A 19,953-nucleotide genomic window follows, 5' to 3' on the forward strand; every position below is an offset into this window, starting at 1 on the left:
AGCCGAAGTCAGATGCTTAACCGACTGAGCCACCCAGGTACTCCTAGTCAGAATGTTGGTAAAAGTTTGTTTGGATCTTCAAGACCATGACAATATCATGACATTTGTGATTTATATAATAAATACCCAGATTAGATTTGGTATTTAATGTTAAACATTGTTTTTTACTTATTTTATGTTTTAGGGAATAGTCCTCAGGACTGTATAAATTAGTAGTGCAGTGGGTTGGCCTTCAGTTCCAATGCAGCTTTAGAAGACTCTATGATGAATATATTAGAAAGTGCCTTAATAAGTTGATTCATGTTGGAAATGAAGTATAAGAATACTGTGAGATCTCAACATTAGTTTTTCCAGGTGGGCTCCTCCTAGCCAAGAGCTGAATCAATATTTCATTTAGTGAAAACTTCCTGGTGAATATTCTGTCACTTAAGAGACTCTATTAATCATTAATGAATGAAACACATTCCCAAAGGAGATTCCAAACTGAGTCTGTAGATTAAGTTCTAAAATGAGATTTTTTTTTTAGTACATCAGTTTTGGCCATGTTATCACTGGCCAGACATGAAAGTAAGAAGTCAATTGGGAAAATCTATAACTAATCCCTTTGTTGGTATCAAAGGGTTATGTAAAGTTCATTGGAACATACTGCTTACCCAAGTTTGAGTTGATCCTTTCATTAACAAATCCATATTTTATAGATTACTAAATTTTAAACCCTTTAGATAACTGAATCTCTTCTTGAAATTATGAAATCTGTATTAGGCCTACTGACCTAAGTGAAATTTGATAAGCAAAAATTTTAAGTTGGTATTACTCTAGTCCAGTAAAGTTTATTTAAATATAGAAATTATAATAGCTAAATAATTGTACATGTCTATAATATAAATACTACCTTTTCCTTTCAATATTATTTCTAATAAAATATTTGCTTTAAAGCTGTAAAATACATATACTTAGTAAGTATAGAATATATTAGTATAGCACTAAGTATATATACTTAGTATAGTAGTAAAATGTGAGTGGTTATCTTTATATATTTAAACAGATTTATATCAATATATTTCACTATAAGCATATTTTATCCAACAAACTAAGTGTTTATGCTTCATACAAAAATACCCCATAAATAAATTCAAAGATTATCAGGACATAGATTTGTTTCTAGTTATTGCAACTGGCAACACGGCAGCTGTTTGAATGGAAACTAATACCAGGTCAGCAAGAGAATTCATGTCCTATTTGCCCAACTCCTAATAGAAAAACCATGGCCTGCAAAGAGCTTGCTCTGAATAATGAGCACAGCCACCTCTTTGTGTTTGTCATCATATATTTGGTCTATATAGTTACCTGGGAAAATAAAGATATCTGCCTAAACACAACCCATCAGGTATTTTCATTATAAATAATATCACCTGCAAAAAGAGGGTTTTGGACATAATTATACTCTACTTTTTGTGTGGGAAATTTCAGTCTAAGATCATTCTTCCAGTTCTAAAAGAGAAGAATCTGTACTATATCTGGGACCACTTCCACTACTTAATTTTAGCCTTTTTATGGGGCGCCTGGGTGACTCAGCTAAGCCTCGACTTCGACTCAGGTCATGATCTCACCTTCATGAGTTCAAGCCCTGCATCGGGCTCTGTGCTGCCAGCTAGCTCAGAGCCTGGAGCCTGCTTCTGATTCTGTCTCCCTCTCTTTCTGCCCCTCCCCCAACTCATGCTCTGTCTCTCTCTGTCTCAAAAATAAATAAAACATTAAAAAATAAATAAATAAATTCCTGGACTTCCTAATAACATTTAATGTGGCCACCTTCTTTAATCTCTTATCACTTTGATGCTAAAAAAAAAATCTTCCCTAAGTGCTCATGCAACTCTTCAAAATTTCTTGATAGCTCCTTAAAAATAATAGCTAACATTCACCAAGTGACTATATGCCAGGCACTACTATAAATGCCAACTTTTTTAAAGTTTACTTATTTTGAAAGAGAAAAAATGTGAGTAGGAAAGGGGCAGAGAGCAAGGGAGACAAAATGAATCCCCAGGAGGCTCCACACTGTTAGTGCGAAGCCTGATGCAGGGCTCAAGCTCACAACAATGAGATTAACTGACTGAGCCATCCAGATGCCCCAATCAATGCCACTCTTGAAAACAGCAGTTAAATGTTGCATGTACTTTCCCTGTGGTCTCTTTTCCCCCTCTCTCAGCACAATCTACTATCTAAAAATGTCAGATTACCTTGAAGTTATAATGGAAGCATCCTGAGTTTCTGATTCTGCTGCAATTAGACAGGTTGAACTCACATCAGATGCAATAGAAACCAGAAATAAGCTTCTATTGTATTAAACCGCATAGATTTCTGGGTTTACTATTGTGCGGTACAACCTCTATTACCTTAATGAACAAATCCTGAGGTAGTACTATTATACCCATTCTATAGATGCAGATACGGAGACATAGCAAGATTAAGTAACTTGTGCAAGGCCAACAGCTAGGAAGTGGCAGAACTAGACATGCACATGAGCAAGTCACTCACAATACCCATCTGTATATGCAGTATGCCATAGGCTCTCTCCATGACTGTAGGGTAAAGAAGACTTTTTTATCCTAGCGTACAAGGCCCTTTACCCTCTGGCAGCAATACATCATACAAAACAGTAGAGCAAGTATTTAAGTTCTAGGCTTTAGAACTCAGATCCCTTCTCTGACATTTACATAATTGAGCAAATCACAAGATATCTCAGCTTCAGTAAACACCCCTATAAAATCAGAATGATAATTACAGAACCCAACTCAGAGTTGCTTTGAAGTAATATGTATAGATATTTAGCCCATTTCCTGACCCACTGTTAATTTATATACTTGATTTCTTATTTACTTCCAAAAATAATTTCCACTAAATCTACGTTACACCTGAACAGACCAGAGCTTAACCTGGACTTTCATATTCCCTTATTTTCTTGGATATTTCTTCCATCAGAAGTACTTTTATTTTTCTTTTAACTTGATTTTATTTATTTTTTATTTTTTGTCTTTATTTTGAGAGAAAGAGAGAGACAGAGAGTGAGCAGGGAAGGGACAGAGAGGGAGGGAGAATCTTAAGCAGGCTCAGGCTCTGAGCTGTCAGCATAAAGCCCAATGCAGGATTCAAACCCACGGACTATGAGATCATGACTTAGCTGAAGTCAGATGCTTAACTGACTGAGCCACCCAGGAGCCCCTTAACTTGGTTTTAAATCTTACTAAACTTCTGAAGTTTAACCCGAAGTTTGCCTCTTCAGCAAAGGTAGTTTTTCCTGGTCCCTGTAAATTAAGGTCAGATTTCTAAAGCATATCTGTTGCCTGTAATAATCATCTGACATGTATTAGGTGCTGAAATCTAAGTGTTAAAGAGCACAACTGAAGCCAGATTGTTTGAATCCTGGCTCTTCTAGTAGCTAGCTGTGTAAACTTGGGCAGGTTATTTAGCCTTTTTGTGATTCTGGTTCCCTGCCTGTAAAATGGGGATACTAGGTAGATATTTTATTAGGTGTATTGTATTAAATGGGCACAAGGTAAATGTTATAACAGTGTTTGCTATCGTTATTGGTTTTCATGGCCATTAGTTTTTGCATATATTTTATATCCCTATAAATATTATAAACATGGTTTGAAATCATGGACTCTACAGAATTTCCTTTAGAGTGTACAAAATGTTAGGACATTGGTTGGATATAATAGACATACACTAAATATCTGGTGACTTAATGAGACCCCATAGTGTGGTTAGGTTAGACATGCAAAATAGTAGATTTCTGTATGCTTACCATGTTCCAGAAATTGTCCTCAACATAATATGTGTATTGTCCTGCTCAATTACCATAACTACCCTGTAAGATAGATACTGTTATTATCCTTATTTTACCAGTGAGGATTTGGATACATAGGAAAGTTGTTACTTGTCCAGGATCACACAGTATGGGGCAAGAGCAGGCTGTCCTTGTTTAAAAACACAGTGATTTTGGAGCACCTGGGTGGCTCAGTCGGTTAAGCTTCCGACTTCGGCTCAGGTCAGATCTCACGTTCACGAGTTCAAGCTCCACATCAGGCTCTGTGCTGACAAGCTAGCTCAGAGCCTGGAGTCTGCTTCCAGTTCTGAGTCTCCTTCTCTCTCTGCCCCTCCCCCTCTTATGTTCTGTCTCTCTCTGTATCAAAATTAAATAAAAAACATTAAAAAATTAAAAAAAAAAAGAAACAGTGATTTCCAAAGTTTAGTGTGCACACTTTCATTGAAAGGGCTTGTTGAAGCACGCATTACTAAACATCGTCCCCTAGTTCCTTCTGATTTAGTGGGTCTGGACAGTGTCCAAGATTTTTCATTTCTAACAAGTGATGATGAAGTTTCTCATCTAGTGATACATTTTTGAAAACTTCAGTGGGTTGCGCTCTCTTCTCAATACTACACAGCTTAAACTGCCCTTAGAAAAAGATGTTTCCAAAGTAGAAGTTGATAAGTTCTGTTCTACAACATGTAAAACATACCTGGTTTCCCTAAAAAATGGTATAGCATTAGAAATTTATGTGGAAACAGAGCTTTAAAGAATATTTAAAAAAAAACGGTTTTCTGCAAGGACAACTCTTCTGTAATACATGAGCTATCAAAAAGTAGCAAAGTACAGAGGTGTTTGAATTGGTGTAAAATGCTACTTTCTTTTTTTTTTTAATTTTCTAATGTTTATTTATTTTTGAGAGAGAGAGACAGAGCATGAGTAGGGGAGGAGCAGAAAAAAGGAGACACAGAATTGAAGCAGTAAAATGCTATTGGATTAACCAAAGACCAATTAACAAGTTGACAAAATCAATGCATGTGGAAAAAGGCTGTCAGAGGTTTGCAGTGGCCTCAGACAAGGGAAGGAAAGAGATTACTTCCTAGACTTTCTTAACCTTTTCTACAAGTGGATTAAGTCAGAAATAGGAACTTTAAACATGACCAGATCATTGATTCTTCTATAAGATATATTTTGTTGGAAGTCATCAAAACAAGGCCATTCCAGGCTATGGCCACACATCATAGGAAAACCAAATCAGGACAAACAGTCAACTGCTTCAGCCCTAGAAATGGATGTCACAACCTATTTTTCAATTATTCATTTATCCCTGTCTATATTTTATTCACAAATATTGTATTTTCACTACCTGATCAAATTGATAAAATTTACATATTTGATCCAAATTCTGAAGATCCCGAAATGGGTTTTCTACTGAAATTTCAGTAAATATTTGCCTTTCCTTATACTTAGTGTGTTTTCAATCTTATCTTGCTAAATTAGGCTACAAGCCTTGTCTATTCTTTCTTTCTTCTGTTTTGATGTACCCATGACTTGATATGATACAAATGTCACATGTACTATTGTACATTTACTGTACATCATATTAAACCATCTTGCAAATACATACTGCTAGACATAAAAAAAGACGAGTTTATATCAGAATCATCAACAGTATTAGAATGTGGACATTTTCAAAGCTTCTCAGAATTCTGGGATTTAATTCATCTGGACCTGTGTAAATGGAGAGTGATCTGAGGGTGTATAAAAAAAAACACATAAGGCCAAGGGCAAGTGGGAAGGAAAAAGTAGAAAAATTAAAGGAATCCTCATAAGGCTGGGAGTAATTCTTATTAGCCAAAATTGAAAGGATGTATATTAGAGGCCATAGAGAGAATACACAGGAAGTCAGTGCCATAGCTATAGAGCTAAACTGACACTAGTCAAAATATTTCTTTGAGACTTCCTTAACAGATCTTTTTTGTAATGAAAAACCTAGTATTTTTTTTCTTTTATAGTTTATTGTCAAGTTGGTTTCCATATAACACACAGTGCTCATCCCAACAAGTGCCCCCCTTCATGCCCAAAACACCCTTTCCTTTCTCCCCAACCCTCATCACCCCTCAGTTTGTCTTAGTATTAAAGAGTCTTTCATGATTTGCTCCCTCCCTCTCCTTAACTATTTTTCTCCTTCCCCTCTCCCATGGTCCTCTGTTAAGTTTCTCCTGTTCCACATATAAGTGGAAACATATAGTATCTGTCCATCTCTGCCTGACTTATTTCTCTTAGCATAACACATTCGAGTGCCATCCATGTTGCTACAAAGTGCCAGATTTCATTCTTTCTTATTGCCATGTAGTATTCCATTGTATATATAAACCACAGTTTCTTGATCCATTCATCAGTTGATGGACATTTATTTAGCCTCTTTCCATATTTGTTTAAAGTGCTGCTATGAACATTGGGGTACATGTGCTCCTATGCATCAGCACTTCTGTATCCTTTGGGTAAATCCCCAGCAGTGCTATTGCTGAATCATGGGAGAGTTCTATTGTTAATTTTTTGAGGAACCTCCACACTGTTTTCCAGAGAGGCTGCACCAGTTTACATTCCCACCAACAGTGTAGGAGGGTGCTCATTTATCCACATCCTTGTCAGCATTTATAATCTCCCAATTTGTCCATTTTAGCCACTCTGACCGGCATGAGGTAGTATCTCAGCGTGGTTTTGATTTGTATTTCCCTGATGATAAGTGACGCTGAGCATTGTATCATGTGTCTGTTTGCAACATGTGTCTGGATGTCTTCTTTGGAAAAGTGTCTGTTCATGTCTTCAGCCAATTTCTTCATTGGATTATTTGCTCTTTGGGTGTGGAGTTTGGTGAGTGCCTTATGGATTTTGGATACTAATCCTTTATCCTATATGTCATTTGCAACTATCTTTTCCCATTCCATGGGTTGCCTATTAGTTTTGCTGATTCTTTCCTTTGCAGTGCAGAAACGTTTTCTCTTGATGAGGTCCCAAAAGTTCATTTTTGCCCTTGATTCCTTTACCTTTGGAGATGTGTTGAGTAAGAAATTGCTGCATTTGAGGTCAAGGGGATTGTTTACTGCTTTCTCCTCTAGGGTTTTGAAGGTTTCCTATCCCACATTCAGGTCTTTCATCCATTTTGAGTTTATTTTTGTGTGTGGTGTGAGTGGTCTAATTTCATTCTTTTGCATGTTGCTGTCTAGTTCACCCAGTGCCTTCTGTTAAAGAGGCTGTCTTTTTTCCCATTAGATACTCTTTCCTGCTTTGTCAAAGAGTAATTGGCCATACATTTGTGGGTCCAATTCTGGGTTCTCTATTCTACTCCATTGGTCTATGTGTCTGTTTTTGTGCTGCTACTGTACTGTCTTGATGACTACAGTTTGTAGTAGATGCTAAAGTCTGGGATTGTGATGCCTCCTGTTTTGATTTTCTTCTTCAATATTACTTGGCTATTCAGGGTTTTTCTGGTTCCATACAAATTTTAGGATTGTTTCTTCTAGCTTTGAGAAGAATGCTGGTGCAATTTTGAATGGGATTACATTGAATATGTAGATTGCTTTGGGCAGTATTGACATTTGAACAATATTTATTCTTCTAATCCATGAGCATGGAATGTTTTTCTATTTCTTTGTGTCTTCTTCAATTTTCTTCATAAGTTTTCTATAGTTTTCATCGTACAGATCTTTTACATCTTTGGTTAGGTTTATTCCTAGGTATTTTATGGCTTTATGTGTAATTGTGAATGGGATCAGTTTCTTGATTTCTCTTTCTGTTGCTTCATTATTGGTGTATAAAAATACAACTACTTTCTGTTCATTGATTTTGTACCCTGCGACTTTGCTGAATTCATGGATCAGTTCTAGAAGGCTTCTGGTGGAGTCTGTCAGGTTTTCTATGTAGAGTATCATGTCATATGTGAAAAGTGAAAGTTTGACATTATCTTTGCCAATTCTGATGCTTTTTATTTCCTTTTGTTATGATTGCTGATGCTAGGACTTCCAGCACTATGTTAAACAGCAGTGGTGAGAGTGGTCATCCCTGTCGTGTCCCTGATTTCAGAGGGAAACTTCTCAGTTTTTCCCAATTGAGGATGATATTAGCTGTGGGCTTTTCATAAATGGCTTTTATGATGTTTAAGTAAATTCCTTCTATCCTGACTTTCTCAAAGACCTTTATTAAGAAAGGTTGCTGTGTTTTGTCAAATGCTTTTTCTGCATCTATCGACAGGATTATATGGTTTTTACCTTTTCTTTTGTTAATGTGCTATATCACATTGATGGATTTGCAAATATTGAAAAAGCCCCGTAACCCAGGAATGAATCCCACTTGATCATGGTGGATAATTCTTTTTATATGCTGTTGAACTCTATTTGCTAGTATCTTGTTAAGGATTTTTGCATCCATATTCATTGAGGATATTGGCCTGTAGTTCTCTTTCTTTGCTGGATCTCTGTCTAGATTGGGAATCAAAGTGATGCTGGCTTCATAGAATGAATCCAGAAGTTTTCCTTCCATTTCAATTTTTTGGAACAGCTTGAGAAGAGTGGGTATTAACTCTGCTTTAAATGTCTGGTAGAATTCCCCTGGGAAGCCATCTGGCCCCAAGCTCTTTTTCATTGGGAGATTTTTGATAACGGATTTGATTTCTTAACTAGTTATGAGTCTGTTCATAGAGAGATTTTCTCTCTCTTTCCATTTGACTTTTGGTAGTGTGTGTTTGTTTGTTTAGAAATTTGTCCATTTTTTCTAGGTTGTCCAGTTTGTTGGCATGTAATTTTTCATAATATTCCCTGATAATTGCTTGTATTTCTGGTTGTAACAAATCCATTTTCATTTGTGATTTTGTCTATTTGGATGCTCTCTCTTTCTTTTTGAGAAACCTGGCTAGAGGTTTTTCAATTTTGTTTATTTTTTTAAAAAACCAACTCTTGGTTTCATTGATCTGTTCAACTGTTTTTTTTTTTTTTTGGATTCTATATTGTTTATTTCTGCCCTTATCTTTATTATTTCTCTTCTTCTGCTGGGTTTTGGGTACTCTTGCTGCTCTCCTTCTAGTTCCTGTAGGTGCTCTGTTAGATTTTAAATATGTGCTTTTTCTAGCTTGTTGAAATAGGCCTGGATTGCAATATACATTTCTCTTACAACTGCCTTTGCTGCATCCCAAAGAGTTTTCATATTTTTGTTTTTTCATTTTCGTTTATTTCTTTTTTTTTTAAATTTCTTCTCTAATTTAATTTCTCTAGTAGGATGGTGTTTAACCTCCATGATTTTGGAAGTTTTCCAGATTTTCCCTGTGATTGATTTCAAGTTTCATAGCATTGTGATCTGAAAGTGTGCATGGTATGATCTCAATTCTCTTATATTATGGAGGGCTGCTTTATGACCCCATATGTGAGCTATTTTGGAGAATGTGCCATGCGCACTTGAGAAGAAAGTGAATTATAGCCTCAAGATGTAGAGTTCTAAATATATCTGTCAGATCCATCTGGTCTAATGTGTCATTCAGGTCCGTTGTTTCTTTAGTGATTTTCTGTCTAGTTGATCTATCCATTGCTATAAGTGAAATATTAAAGTCCCCTGCAATGGGGCATCTGGGTGGCTCTGTCAGTTACGTGTCTGACTTCAGCTCAGGTCATGATCTCATGGTTCATGGATTCGAGCCCCGCATTGGGCTCTGTGCTGACAGCTAGCTCAGAGCCTGTCTTCAGAATCTGTATCTACCTCTCTCTCTGAGCCTCCCTTGTTCACACTGTCTCTCTCTTTCTCTCAAAAATAAAAATAAAGCATCAAAAAATGAATTAAAACAGAAGTCCCCTGCAATTAGCATATTCTTATCAATAAGATTGTTCCTGTTTGTGATTGTTTCATGTAGTTGGGTGCTCCCAAATTTGGTGCATAGACATTTATAATTGTTATCTCTTTTTGATGGATAGACCCTGTAATTATTATATAATACCCTTCTTCGTCTCTTGTTACTGTCTTAACTTTAAGTCCAGTTTATCTGATATAAGTATAGCTACTCCAGCTTTATTTTGACTTCCAGTAGCATGATAGATATTTCTCCATCCCCTCACTTTCAATCTGTAGGTGTCCTCACCTAAAATGAGTCTCTTGTAGACAGAAAGTGGATGGATCATGTTTTTTTTTTCTATCCATTGATACCCTATGTCTTTTGATTAGAGCATTTAGTCCATTTACATTCAGTGTTATTATTGAAAAAATATGGGTTGAGAGTCATTGTGTTCTCTGTGGGATTCATGCTTGTAGTGGTGTCTCTGGTACCTTGTATTCCTTGCAACATTTCCCCCATAAAGTCCCCCTTAGGATTTCTTGTAGGCCTGGTTTAGTGGTGATGTATTCCTTCAATTTTTGTTTGTTTGGGAACACCTTTATCTCTCCTATCCTGAATGACAGGCTTAGTGGATAAAGGATTCTTGGCTGCATATTTTTCCTGTTCATCACATTGAAGATTTCCTGCAATTCCTTTCTGGCCTGCCAAGTTTCAGTAGATAGGTCTGCAACTACTCTGCTATGTCTCCCTTTGTATTTTAGGGCCCTTTTATCCCTAGCTACTTTCAGATTTCTCTCTTTATCCTTGTATTTTACCAGTTTCATTATGATATGTCATGCAGAAGATCAATTCAAGTTGTGTCTGAGGGGAATTCTCTGTGCCTCTTGGATTCCAATATATCCTTTCTTCCCCTGACTGGGGAAGTTCTCAGCTATTATTTGTTCAAGTGCCCCCTCCCCATCAAAATGATGAAGCAAGCTAGAAGCAGGGAAATACGACCCAGAACAGCGGAGAAAATCAACAAAAATAGACCCGAAAATGATATATATGATGAAACTAGCAGGTAAGAATTTTAAAATAGCTATTATAAATATTCTTCATATGTTCAAGATGATTTAAGAAAACATAAGATTAATTAGGAGAGAAATTGCAAATGTTAAAAAAATGAAACTTCTAGGGATGAAAACCACAGTATCTGAACTCTGAACTGATTAAGTCTGGACTTTGATTAATATCAAAATAGATATATAAGAAGAAAATATCAGAGAACTTGAAGCTATAGCAATAACTGTTAAGAGTGAAGTACAAACAGAAAAAAGTATTTTATATATAAATAAAAACATGTTATATATATATGAACAGAGCAATTAGCAGCTTATAGAATATATTAAGTGGTCAAATATTGGTGAAATTGGAGTTCTAGTAGGAAAAGATAGGGAGGAGGCAGAAAAAATATTTGAAAAACTAATGGGCAAAAAAATTTCTAAATTTTATGGGAACTACAAATTCAACAGATCTTGTGTGCACAAACACTACTAGTGGAGGAGAAGAATTTTAAGCAGGCTCCCCACTAAGCATGGAGCCCCACCAGGGCTTGATCTCATGACCCTGAGATCATGACCTAAACCAAAATTAAGATTTAACTCTTAACTGACTGAGCCACCCAGATGCCCAGTTCATTAACTCTCAAGAAAATAATGTACATAAAACCACAGCAAAATACATTATAATTAAATTGCTAAAAACCATTGATAAAAAAGTCTTAGACATCTCCAGAGAGAATGTTGGCAGACTTCTCATCAGAAACAACGAAAGCCATGAAAGTGGAAAGACTTCTTTAAAGAACTGGAGGAGGTGACTGACTCCAAAGGGGCATGAGGCAATTTTTTTAAAGACGATAAGAATGTTTAATGTCGTAATGTGGTGGTTTGTGCACCATATTTATACTCCTAAATAAAACTAATGAAGTTTATTATATGAAAATTTTCTCTAAAAAGCTCATCATGAAAAAGGATGTCAGTCAATTTTGAGGGAAATAGTATTAGCATAATATGAGAGTTTTAAATTAGAGAAACTTTTTTATAGAAAAAAATCATTTGAAAAATTATAAAATATTTTTCTTCTATTACATATTACTGCAATATTTTAAAGAGAGGTTTGAATTCACATATCTTATAATCTGTTCTTTAATAGGCACCAAATCTCTCTTTTAAGGAAATAAAATCAAATTACTGGCCAAAAAAATAATTTTAAGTAGCAAGATTTAGATAACTTATAAAATGTCATTCCCAATAAAAATGTGTTTTCTATAAATACAAGCCCCAAGTTAACATCATACGAAAATTGTCACATAATCAATGGTATGGATCAAAATGATCATTTTAAATTTGCATTATTTCACACATGTACAGAGAAATATTTTAATTTGAAGATACTTTTAAAACTGATTTTACTAAAAATACCTTGTTTTGAATACCTTTTAAGATGCTTTTATTAACTTTACACAAGAAATTAATATACACAGAGCAATTTTCATCAAACTGTGTTTTCTGTAACCATAATAAAGGACAAAATAGGGTGCAACAATGTTTCTTACCTCCAGTTTGTTTCTTGAAGAAGTGGGTTTCCAGTGAGAAACAATTCCTGGAGAGAATAGCACGCATCAAACCACTTAATGGCACTTGTAAGATCTACAGAAAATAAAAAATAAAAACATTATGACAGGCAATACAGAGAAAGAACAATAATCATAAATCAACGACCATTTATTTATTGTTTAAGTATTAAAGGAAACCAACAAAAATGATTTATTCTGCAGAATACACTGTGCCTTTTGAAAAGAGACTGTATCAAGAACACAGACTCTGCTGTTAGAATATATATTTTTCCCATAATTGCTTTGTGATTCAGGCTCATACCTCTTACCAGGTGAAGGTTAAATGAGATCATGTGTGTAAAGAATTCAGAAGAGTTTGTGCCAGATTGTTGGCACAAAATTGAAGAAGTTAAATCTAAAGTAATAAATGGTAAAATTGAACACATAACCTAAATAGAATTACATGAACTTATTTTACTTTCAAAAGTAAGAATAGTAGGTCAATCCAGGGTATGTTACAGAATAATTTATATTGAATTGCTCTCCCACAGATAATTATAAAACTGGACAATACAGTGAAGTACCTGTTTTTAAGCCTGCCTCTCAGAGACGGGAAACATACATGGTGAGCCTACAGTCACATTGGTTTTCCATCTGAAAGCAGTTTGCCACTTTGGAATAGTAAAGTAGAGACCAAATGAAGAGCTCTTTTGCTGAGTGAGGAGGCAAACATTAGAACTGAATTTGGAATTTCTGATGAAAACTACTGAGAAGAAACTGTGTGTAAAGAATTTACACACATGGAGTTATTTAAAGTTATTAAGAGAATTATTTTAAAAATAACATACATATGTCATGGGGAGGGAAATGGAGAAAGAAGTCAATGTGAGGATTCACCACAGGTCTGTAGGCAAGTACAAGGTGTCATACACACAATGAAAGACTGAAAAACCTAGCAGGGATCACCAGCTGTGAGGCTAAGAGCTGAATGATGACACTAAGTTCATGCGCCAGTGATAGACACTGGTGTCTCAGCCCAGCCAAAATGAGACTAACTGGGTATCTCAGAGATGGAGCTACAATCCAGAGTGTGCAGTAGGAGTGAACACAATGCCTTGGGGTAGGGGCATGCACTAAGAGTTGAAAGCTAAAGTGCCTTATCCTGAGAGAAAATAAAATTAAAGCACAAAAAATATTATGCATAAATGCTTTAGCTGCCTACCAGAACTGAACTTAACTCACTTTAAAAGGAAGGCAACACTAAACTGTATTATGTAAAATCTCCAACATACAGTTAAAAATTCCTAGACATATCAGACAAAACAGACTTTACTTCAGATAAAACACACTTGATGTTTAAAAAAAATTTTTTTACATTTATTTATTTTTGAGAGACAGAGCATGAACAGGGGAGGGGCAGAGAGAGAAAGAGACACAGAATCTGAAGCAGGCTCCAGGCTCTGAGCTAGTGGTCTGCACAGAGCCTGCCGTGGGGCTTGAACCCATGAACCATGAGATCATGACCTGAGCCAAAGTCGCATGCTTAACCGACTAAGCCACCCACGTGCCCCTAAAACACACTTTAAAACAAAGAATGCAGTAAGAGACAGATAAGAGTGTTATATAATGATAAAAGGGGTCAATCCAACCTAAAGATACAACATTGTAAATATTTATGCAGTCAACACAAAAAGATGTACAGGCTTAAAGCAAATATTAACACCCTCAAAGAGAGAAATAGACAGCAACACAATAATCATTAGGGACTTTAATATCCCACTTATATCAAAGAACAGATTATCCAGATAGAAAATCAAAAAGGAAACATCAGCCTTAAGCAACATGTTAGACCAGATGGACTTAACAAATGTTTACAGAACATTCCACTCAAAAACAACAGAATACACATTCTTCTCAAGTACACATGAAACATTTTCCAAGATAGACTATATGTTCGACAATGAAAAAAGTCTAATAAATTTAAGAGGATTGAAATCACATCAAGCATGTTTTCTGAGACGATGATATGAAACTAGAAATCTATCACAATAATACATGGAATTCATAAATATGTGGAGATTAAACATCATGCTACCAGGGCACCTGGGTTGCTCAGTCAGTTGATGGCTGACTTCAGCTCAGGTCATGATCTCACAGCTCAAAGACTCATGGGTTCGAGCCCTGCATCAGGCCCTGTGCTGACAGAGTTCAGACCCTGGAGCCTGCTTCTAATTCTGTGTCTCCCTCTCTCTCTGCCCTTCCCCTGCTCATGTTCTTTCTCTTTCCTTCCAAAAATAAGTAAACATTTAAAAGAATTTAAAAAATAAATAAATTAAAATAAAAATAATGCTACCAAACAACCAATGTTTCAAAGAGGAAATCAAGAGAAATTTAAAAACTACCTTGAGACAAATGAAAATGAAAATGTAACATGCCAAAAGCTAAGGGATGCAGCAAAAGTAGTCTTAAGAGGGAAGTTCTCATGGATAAATGCCTACTGCAAGAAATAAGAACAGTCTCAAATAAACAACATAACTTCATACCCCAAAGAACCAGAAAAAGAAAGACGGCCAAAGTTATTAGAAGGAAGGAAATAAGAAAGATTGGAGAAAAAATAAATGAAATAAAGAATAGACAACAGAAAAGGTCAATACAACTAAGAGCTGATTCTTTGAAAAGATAGACAAAATTGACAAACCTTTAGCTGGACTTACCAGAAGGAGGTGGACGCAAATAAATAGAATTAAAAATCAAAGTAATGTTACAACTAATACCACAGAAATACAAATGATCATAACAGACGACGAGGAACAATTATATACCAACAAATTGGGACAACCTAAAAGAAACGGATACATTGCTAAGAATATACAGTCTACCAAGACTGAATCATGATGAAACAGAAAATCTGAACAAATCAATTACTAGTAAGATGACTGAATCACTAATCAAAAACCTCCCAATGAACATAAGTCCAAGATCAGACAGCTTCACTGGTGCATTCTATAAAACATTCACAAAAGAATATACACTAATCCTTCTTAATCTCTTACAAAACCTAGAAGAGCAGAGAATTCTTCCAAACTCATTTTATGAAAGCCAGCATTACCCTCATACCAAAACTAGACAAGAGCACCACAGGAAGATCATAAGCCAATATTCCCGATAAACATAGATATGAAAAATTATAAACAAAATATTATAAAACTCATATTAACAAACTAAATTATCAATAATAGATTAAAAACTAATATATCATGATCAGGTGGGATTTATCAACAATCACAAATCAGTCAATGTAATATACCACATTAATAAAATGAAGGATTAAATCATATGATAATCTCAAAGGATTCAGAAAAGGTTTTGACAAAATTCAATATCCATTAATACAAATGCTCAAAAAGTGGGTATGGAGGGAATATACCTGAACATAATAAAGACCATATATAATAACTCCATAGCGATCATCATTCTTAATGGTGAAAAGGAGAAGCTTTTCCGCTAAGATCAGGAATAAGATACGATGCCCACTCTCACAACTTTATTCTACATAGTTTTGGAAGTCCCAGCTAGAGGAACTATGCAAGAAAATAAAATAAAAGGCATCCAAATTGGAAATGAAGAAGTAAAACTGTAGCTATTTGGAGATGACATTACATATATAGAAAATCGTTAAGACTTGATCAAAAAACTGTTAGAACTAATAAACAAATTCACTAAAGTTGCAGGATGCGCAATCAATACACAAAGATCTGTTGAGTTTCTTTACAGTAATAACAGGGCATCAGAAAAAGAAATTAAGAAAACAATCCCATTTATAATTGCATCAAAAAGAATAAACTACCTAGGTATAAACTTTACCAAAAGGATGAAAGACCTATATGTTGAAAATTGAAAACTGCAAGAACATCTGGAGGCCAAGGTGGCTGCCGTGCCATAATAGGAAGGAGATGCGGGTGTAGTAGAAGCCAAATCAGAATGGACTTCATTTTAGCTGCCGCTGGGGAAGCATGGCTAAAGAGACTTTTCCTCGATTCCTTTTTCAACCTTTAGCATCTTGATCCATTTGTTGCTTTTCTAATATTTTTTTATTAAATAAAGCATCTCATAAAATTATTAAATACAAAGGAAATAGGAAAATAAGATCTATCATTAGATCAGTTAATAGAGAAAAGCAGTGAATAGACACTCATCCCAAAGTAAGTCAAAGGTAAATCAATTTTTTGACAGACACCAATGTAATTCAATGATGAAAGAAATTTGTTTAACAAATGTTGCGGGAATAATGAGATACCCATATTAAAAACTAAATCCATCCTATCCTTTGCATCATTCATTAAAAATAATTTTGTGTGGATCATAGACCTAAAGGTAAAAGCTAAAAGTAAAAATTTCTGTAAGAAAGTATATAAAATCATCTTCTCAAATGGAAAACCAAAAAATATTACAAGGACATAGAGAACAATAACTATTAAAAATAATAAATTAAATTTCATCAAAATTTAAAACTTCTGCTCATCTTAAAATACCAATATTAAAAATTCATAGTTAAAAACCCAGAGAAAATATTACAAAATATATATCCAAAAAGGAATTATATCCAGAATATATAAAAAGCTTATATATACGAAATAGGCAAATAACAAGTTTAAAGAATGCTAAGACCATTTGAATAGACAAAAAAGAATATATAAAATGATCAATAAATGAATGAATAAAGGCTTAATATCATTATTCATCACAGAAATGTAAACTAAAACCATAGTGAGATAACACAATAAAATATTAAAGATCCTTCAGAATGAAGCAGTTGAAATTCCATTACATTGCTGGTGTAAAATGTTACAATTACTCTGGCAAACAGTTTTTTCAGTTTCTTCTAAAGAGAAATTTACACATACCCTATTACCCAGCAATTACACTTGGGTATACTTATCCTACAGAAGTGAAAACATATGTCTACAGAAAATTCTATAAGAATCATGGTAGCCCTAGACCACAAATTATCAAATATCAATCAACAGGAAAATGGGCAAAGTATGACACATTCATACAATAGACTATACTTCATCCAAAGCGAGGGGGGCTGGAGGAAGAAAGAACAGACAACTGATACAGTCAAATGTCACATGAATGTTAAGTAGAGAAAGTTGGAGGTAAAAAAAGAACATACTGTTTGAGGACACTAATATAAAGATATAGAATAGTCAAATTAACCTATGGGGACAAATTTAGAACTATGGTTGTCTTCATGAGGGGAACGGGGATGGGGAAATCTGCGGAGGTATTAGTCAACTAAATCAGTTGATCATTCTTCAATTTAATAAACTTTTAATGGGTGTTTACTTTATAAATGTTAGAAGCCAATAAGCGACAAATTTGTTTACTCATTTTCATTAGGCTATATTTTTCATAGGTAAAAGATACATGATTTTCAAATAAAAATACAATTGTGATATTTGGCTAGGTCTACCAGAAAGATATAAGTTATGATTTTAAAAGTGGAAGGAAATTTAATTGAATGATTTCACCATGCCTTTGAAGGAATTCAGATATTGCCAAACAAATATACCATTCTAGCATATTGACTATTTTGAGTTAAAGGCATTTATAATACTCCATATGCAAGGACACTGTGGCCTTCCTTCATTATCTAAAGCAAGGTATAAAATTTCTATGTGAAAGGTATCCTCCCTATACTAAAAGAGATTTTTTTAAAGTTGACTTATTTTGAGAGACAGACAGAGCACAAGTGAGGGGCAGAGAGAAAGGGGGAGAGAGAGAATCCCAAATGGGCTCCACATGGTCAGCAGAGTCCAATGTGGGGCTCAAATCCATGAAACTGAGATCATGACCTGAGCTGAAGTCAGACACTTAACCGAATGACAACCTAGGTGTCCCTAAAAGAAACATTCTTATCAAACAGATAGGAAGGAGAGGCCAAGAGAAATGCCTACAACCAAACCTGTGAAAAAAAAAATTACAAGTTGTATCCTTTGCTTCTAAATCTGTCTTGTGTCAGTTTAATACTTAGGCCTACTGTAAAATCCTAAGAGGATACAGGAGAAATTTTTCCTCCTTTACACCGTACTATATAGATACGTTATTTGTAAATTCCATTAACACATCTATCCAAAACCATTCCTTAGTGCACTTAGAAAAGAAACTCAAAAGCTAATTACAAACTTTTTAAAAATTATATATTATTCTAAACTTACCAGAAAGACAATTGTTGCTGACATCTAGTTTTTCCAGAGAAACAAAATGAAAAAGTGGTATGATTTTTGTCAAGCTGAAACAAAGAAGTAGAATTCATAAAAGTTTTAGATTGTAATGTCCTTATTATGATGTGACCATATAATAGTGTATTTATATAACACAATTATGTGATGATATGCAATTGTATGATTATATATACATATATGCCTGTATATTTGTATAATAAAATATAATTATAACAGCACTAATTTAAAATGTAATTATAAAATTCCAAGTGTTTATTCTATAATAGAACATTTATATTTATTTATAAAGAGAAAATACCATGTACTATCAATTTCAATGAAAAATATCATGAATTTTAATGTGTACATGTTATTTAAATAAAAATACGTGGATTTATTATTGTTGTTTTTGTTTTGTTTTTGTATAAGTCAAAATTTACAAAGAATTTATATTATCTATATATTTTGTCCTGGCTCAAACACATAATTAAACCATGAAGAAGTTAAAAATATGAAAAATGTTTTTCACTTTTCAACAGCATAGCAGATTAGAGTTACTAGGTTTGTTTTTAATAAATTTTTTCTTCCAGATTGAAAGTATTATAAGTACTGCAATTATCCGAAGTTATACTAAGGTTATTTCTAAATTAGAAATATGCATCTAAGCAACATAATAATAGAAAATGTTTTATATAGATAGAATGAACTTAAATTTGGCAAAAATATGCAAACACTTAAAATTAATATTCACTATTAAGGCATGCATATTCAAATTCCAGCAATAATGAATTTTCCTCCTACATCTAAAAGTTTCTTCATTTCTTAGATATAATTGTCAGTAAGAACCCAAATTCAAGCCAGGGACATAAGTGATATTCAAAATATTTACATCACTGGAAACAAAAACCACGATGGGAAAATTTATTTATTTGATTTGCATTTCCAACTAAGACAAGTCTACACTTTAGTCTGTAACACAATACCACATTACCATAGCTATTTGGGAAAAAAAAAATTAAGCTAGTTCTTCTAAATCTTTAAACAACAACAGGAAAAATTCCTTTGCTTTAAATATATTCTCATTACAAACACAAGTCTCCTGAACCAATATCCCCCTATAAATGTTGGAACTCTGTAACAGTTCAAAATATGCCTCAACTAACAGAATATTTCTGGCACAAAAGAAAAAATTGTATGCATTAATTTTTACTTTTATTTTCTTGATTTTTATACTGTCCTTCCAGTTGTCCTGGAAGACATTTTTACATCTTTATTTCTACTATCTCCTTGTCATGAAAAAAAATCTATTATTCTAAGGTCAGAATCTTATAGAATAATACTGTGACTAGAAGCCTCATGGGATCTGGCACAAAACTAACCCTTGTACTGCCCTTGACTCTTGTCTTGTACTATCCTGTTCTGCATTAGCAGAGAGACAGAAGATACTACTGATGAAAAAGTAGACTAACTAATGAGATTGGAAAAAGTTTTCTCTGACTGTAGCTAA

The 19,953-nt window shown here is 34.3% G+C and overlaps 1 protein-coding gene across 6 annotated transcripts in view; it reads right to left on the reverse strand.

Moving 5' to 3' along the window:
• Positions 1-19,953, reverse strand: part of LRRIQ1 (leucine rich repeats and IQ motif containing 1) — a 201,001-nt gene that overhangs the window by 126,021 nt on the left and 55,027 nt on the right. For all 6 annotated transcript variants that reach the window (XM_029955741.1, XM_029955739.1, XM_029955738.1 and 3 more), the window contains exons 13-14: positions 18,441-18,514; positions 12,220-12,313 (exon numbers count right to left, since the gene is read on the reverse strand). In XM_029955741.1, the coding sequence (XP_029811601.1) occupies positions 12,220-12,313; positions 18,441-18,514 (168 nt within the window). The remainder of the gene's footprint in view (positions 1-12,219; positions 12,314-18,440; positions 18,515-19,953) is intronic.

This window comes from Suricata suricatta, chromosome 10 (genome assembly GCF_006229205.1).
Source record: "Suricata suricatta isolate VVHF042 chromosome 10, meerkat_22Aug2017_6uvM2_HiC, whole genome shotgun sequence".
NCBI lineage: Eukaryota > Metazoa > Chordata > Mammalia > Carnivora > Herpestidae > Suricata > Suricata suricatta.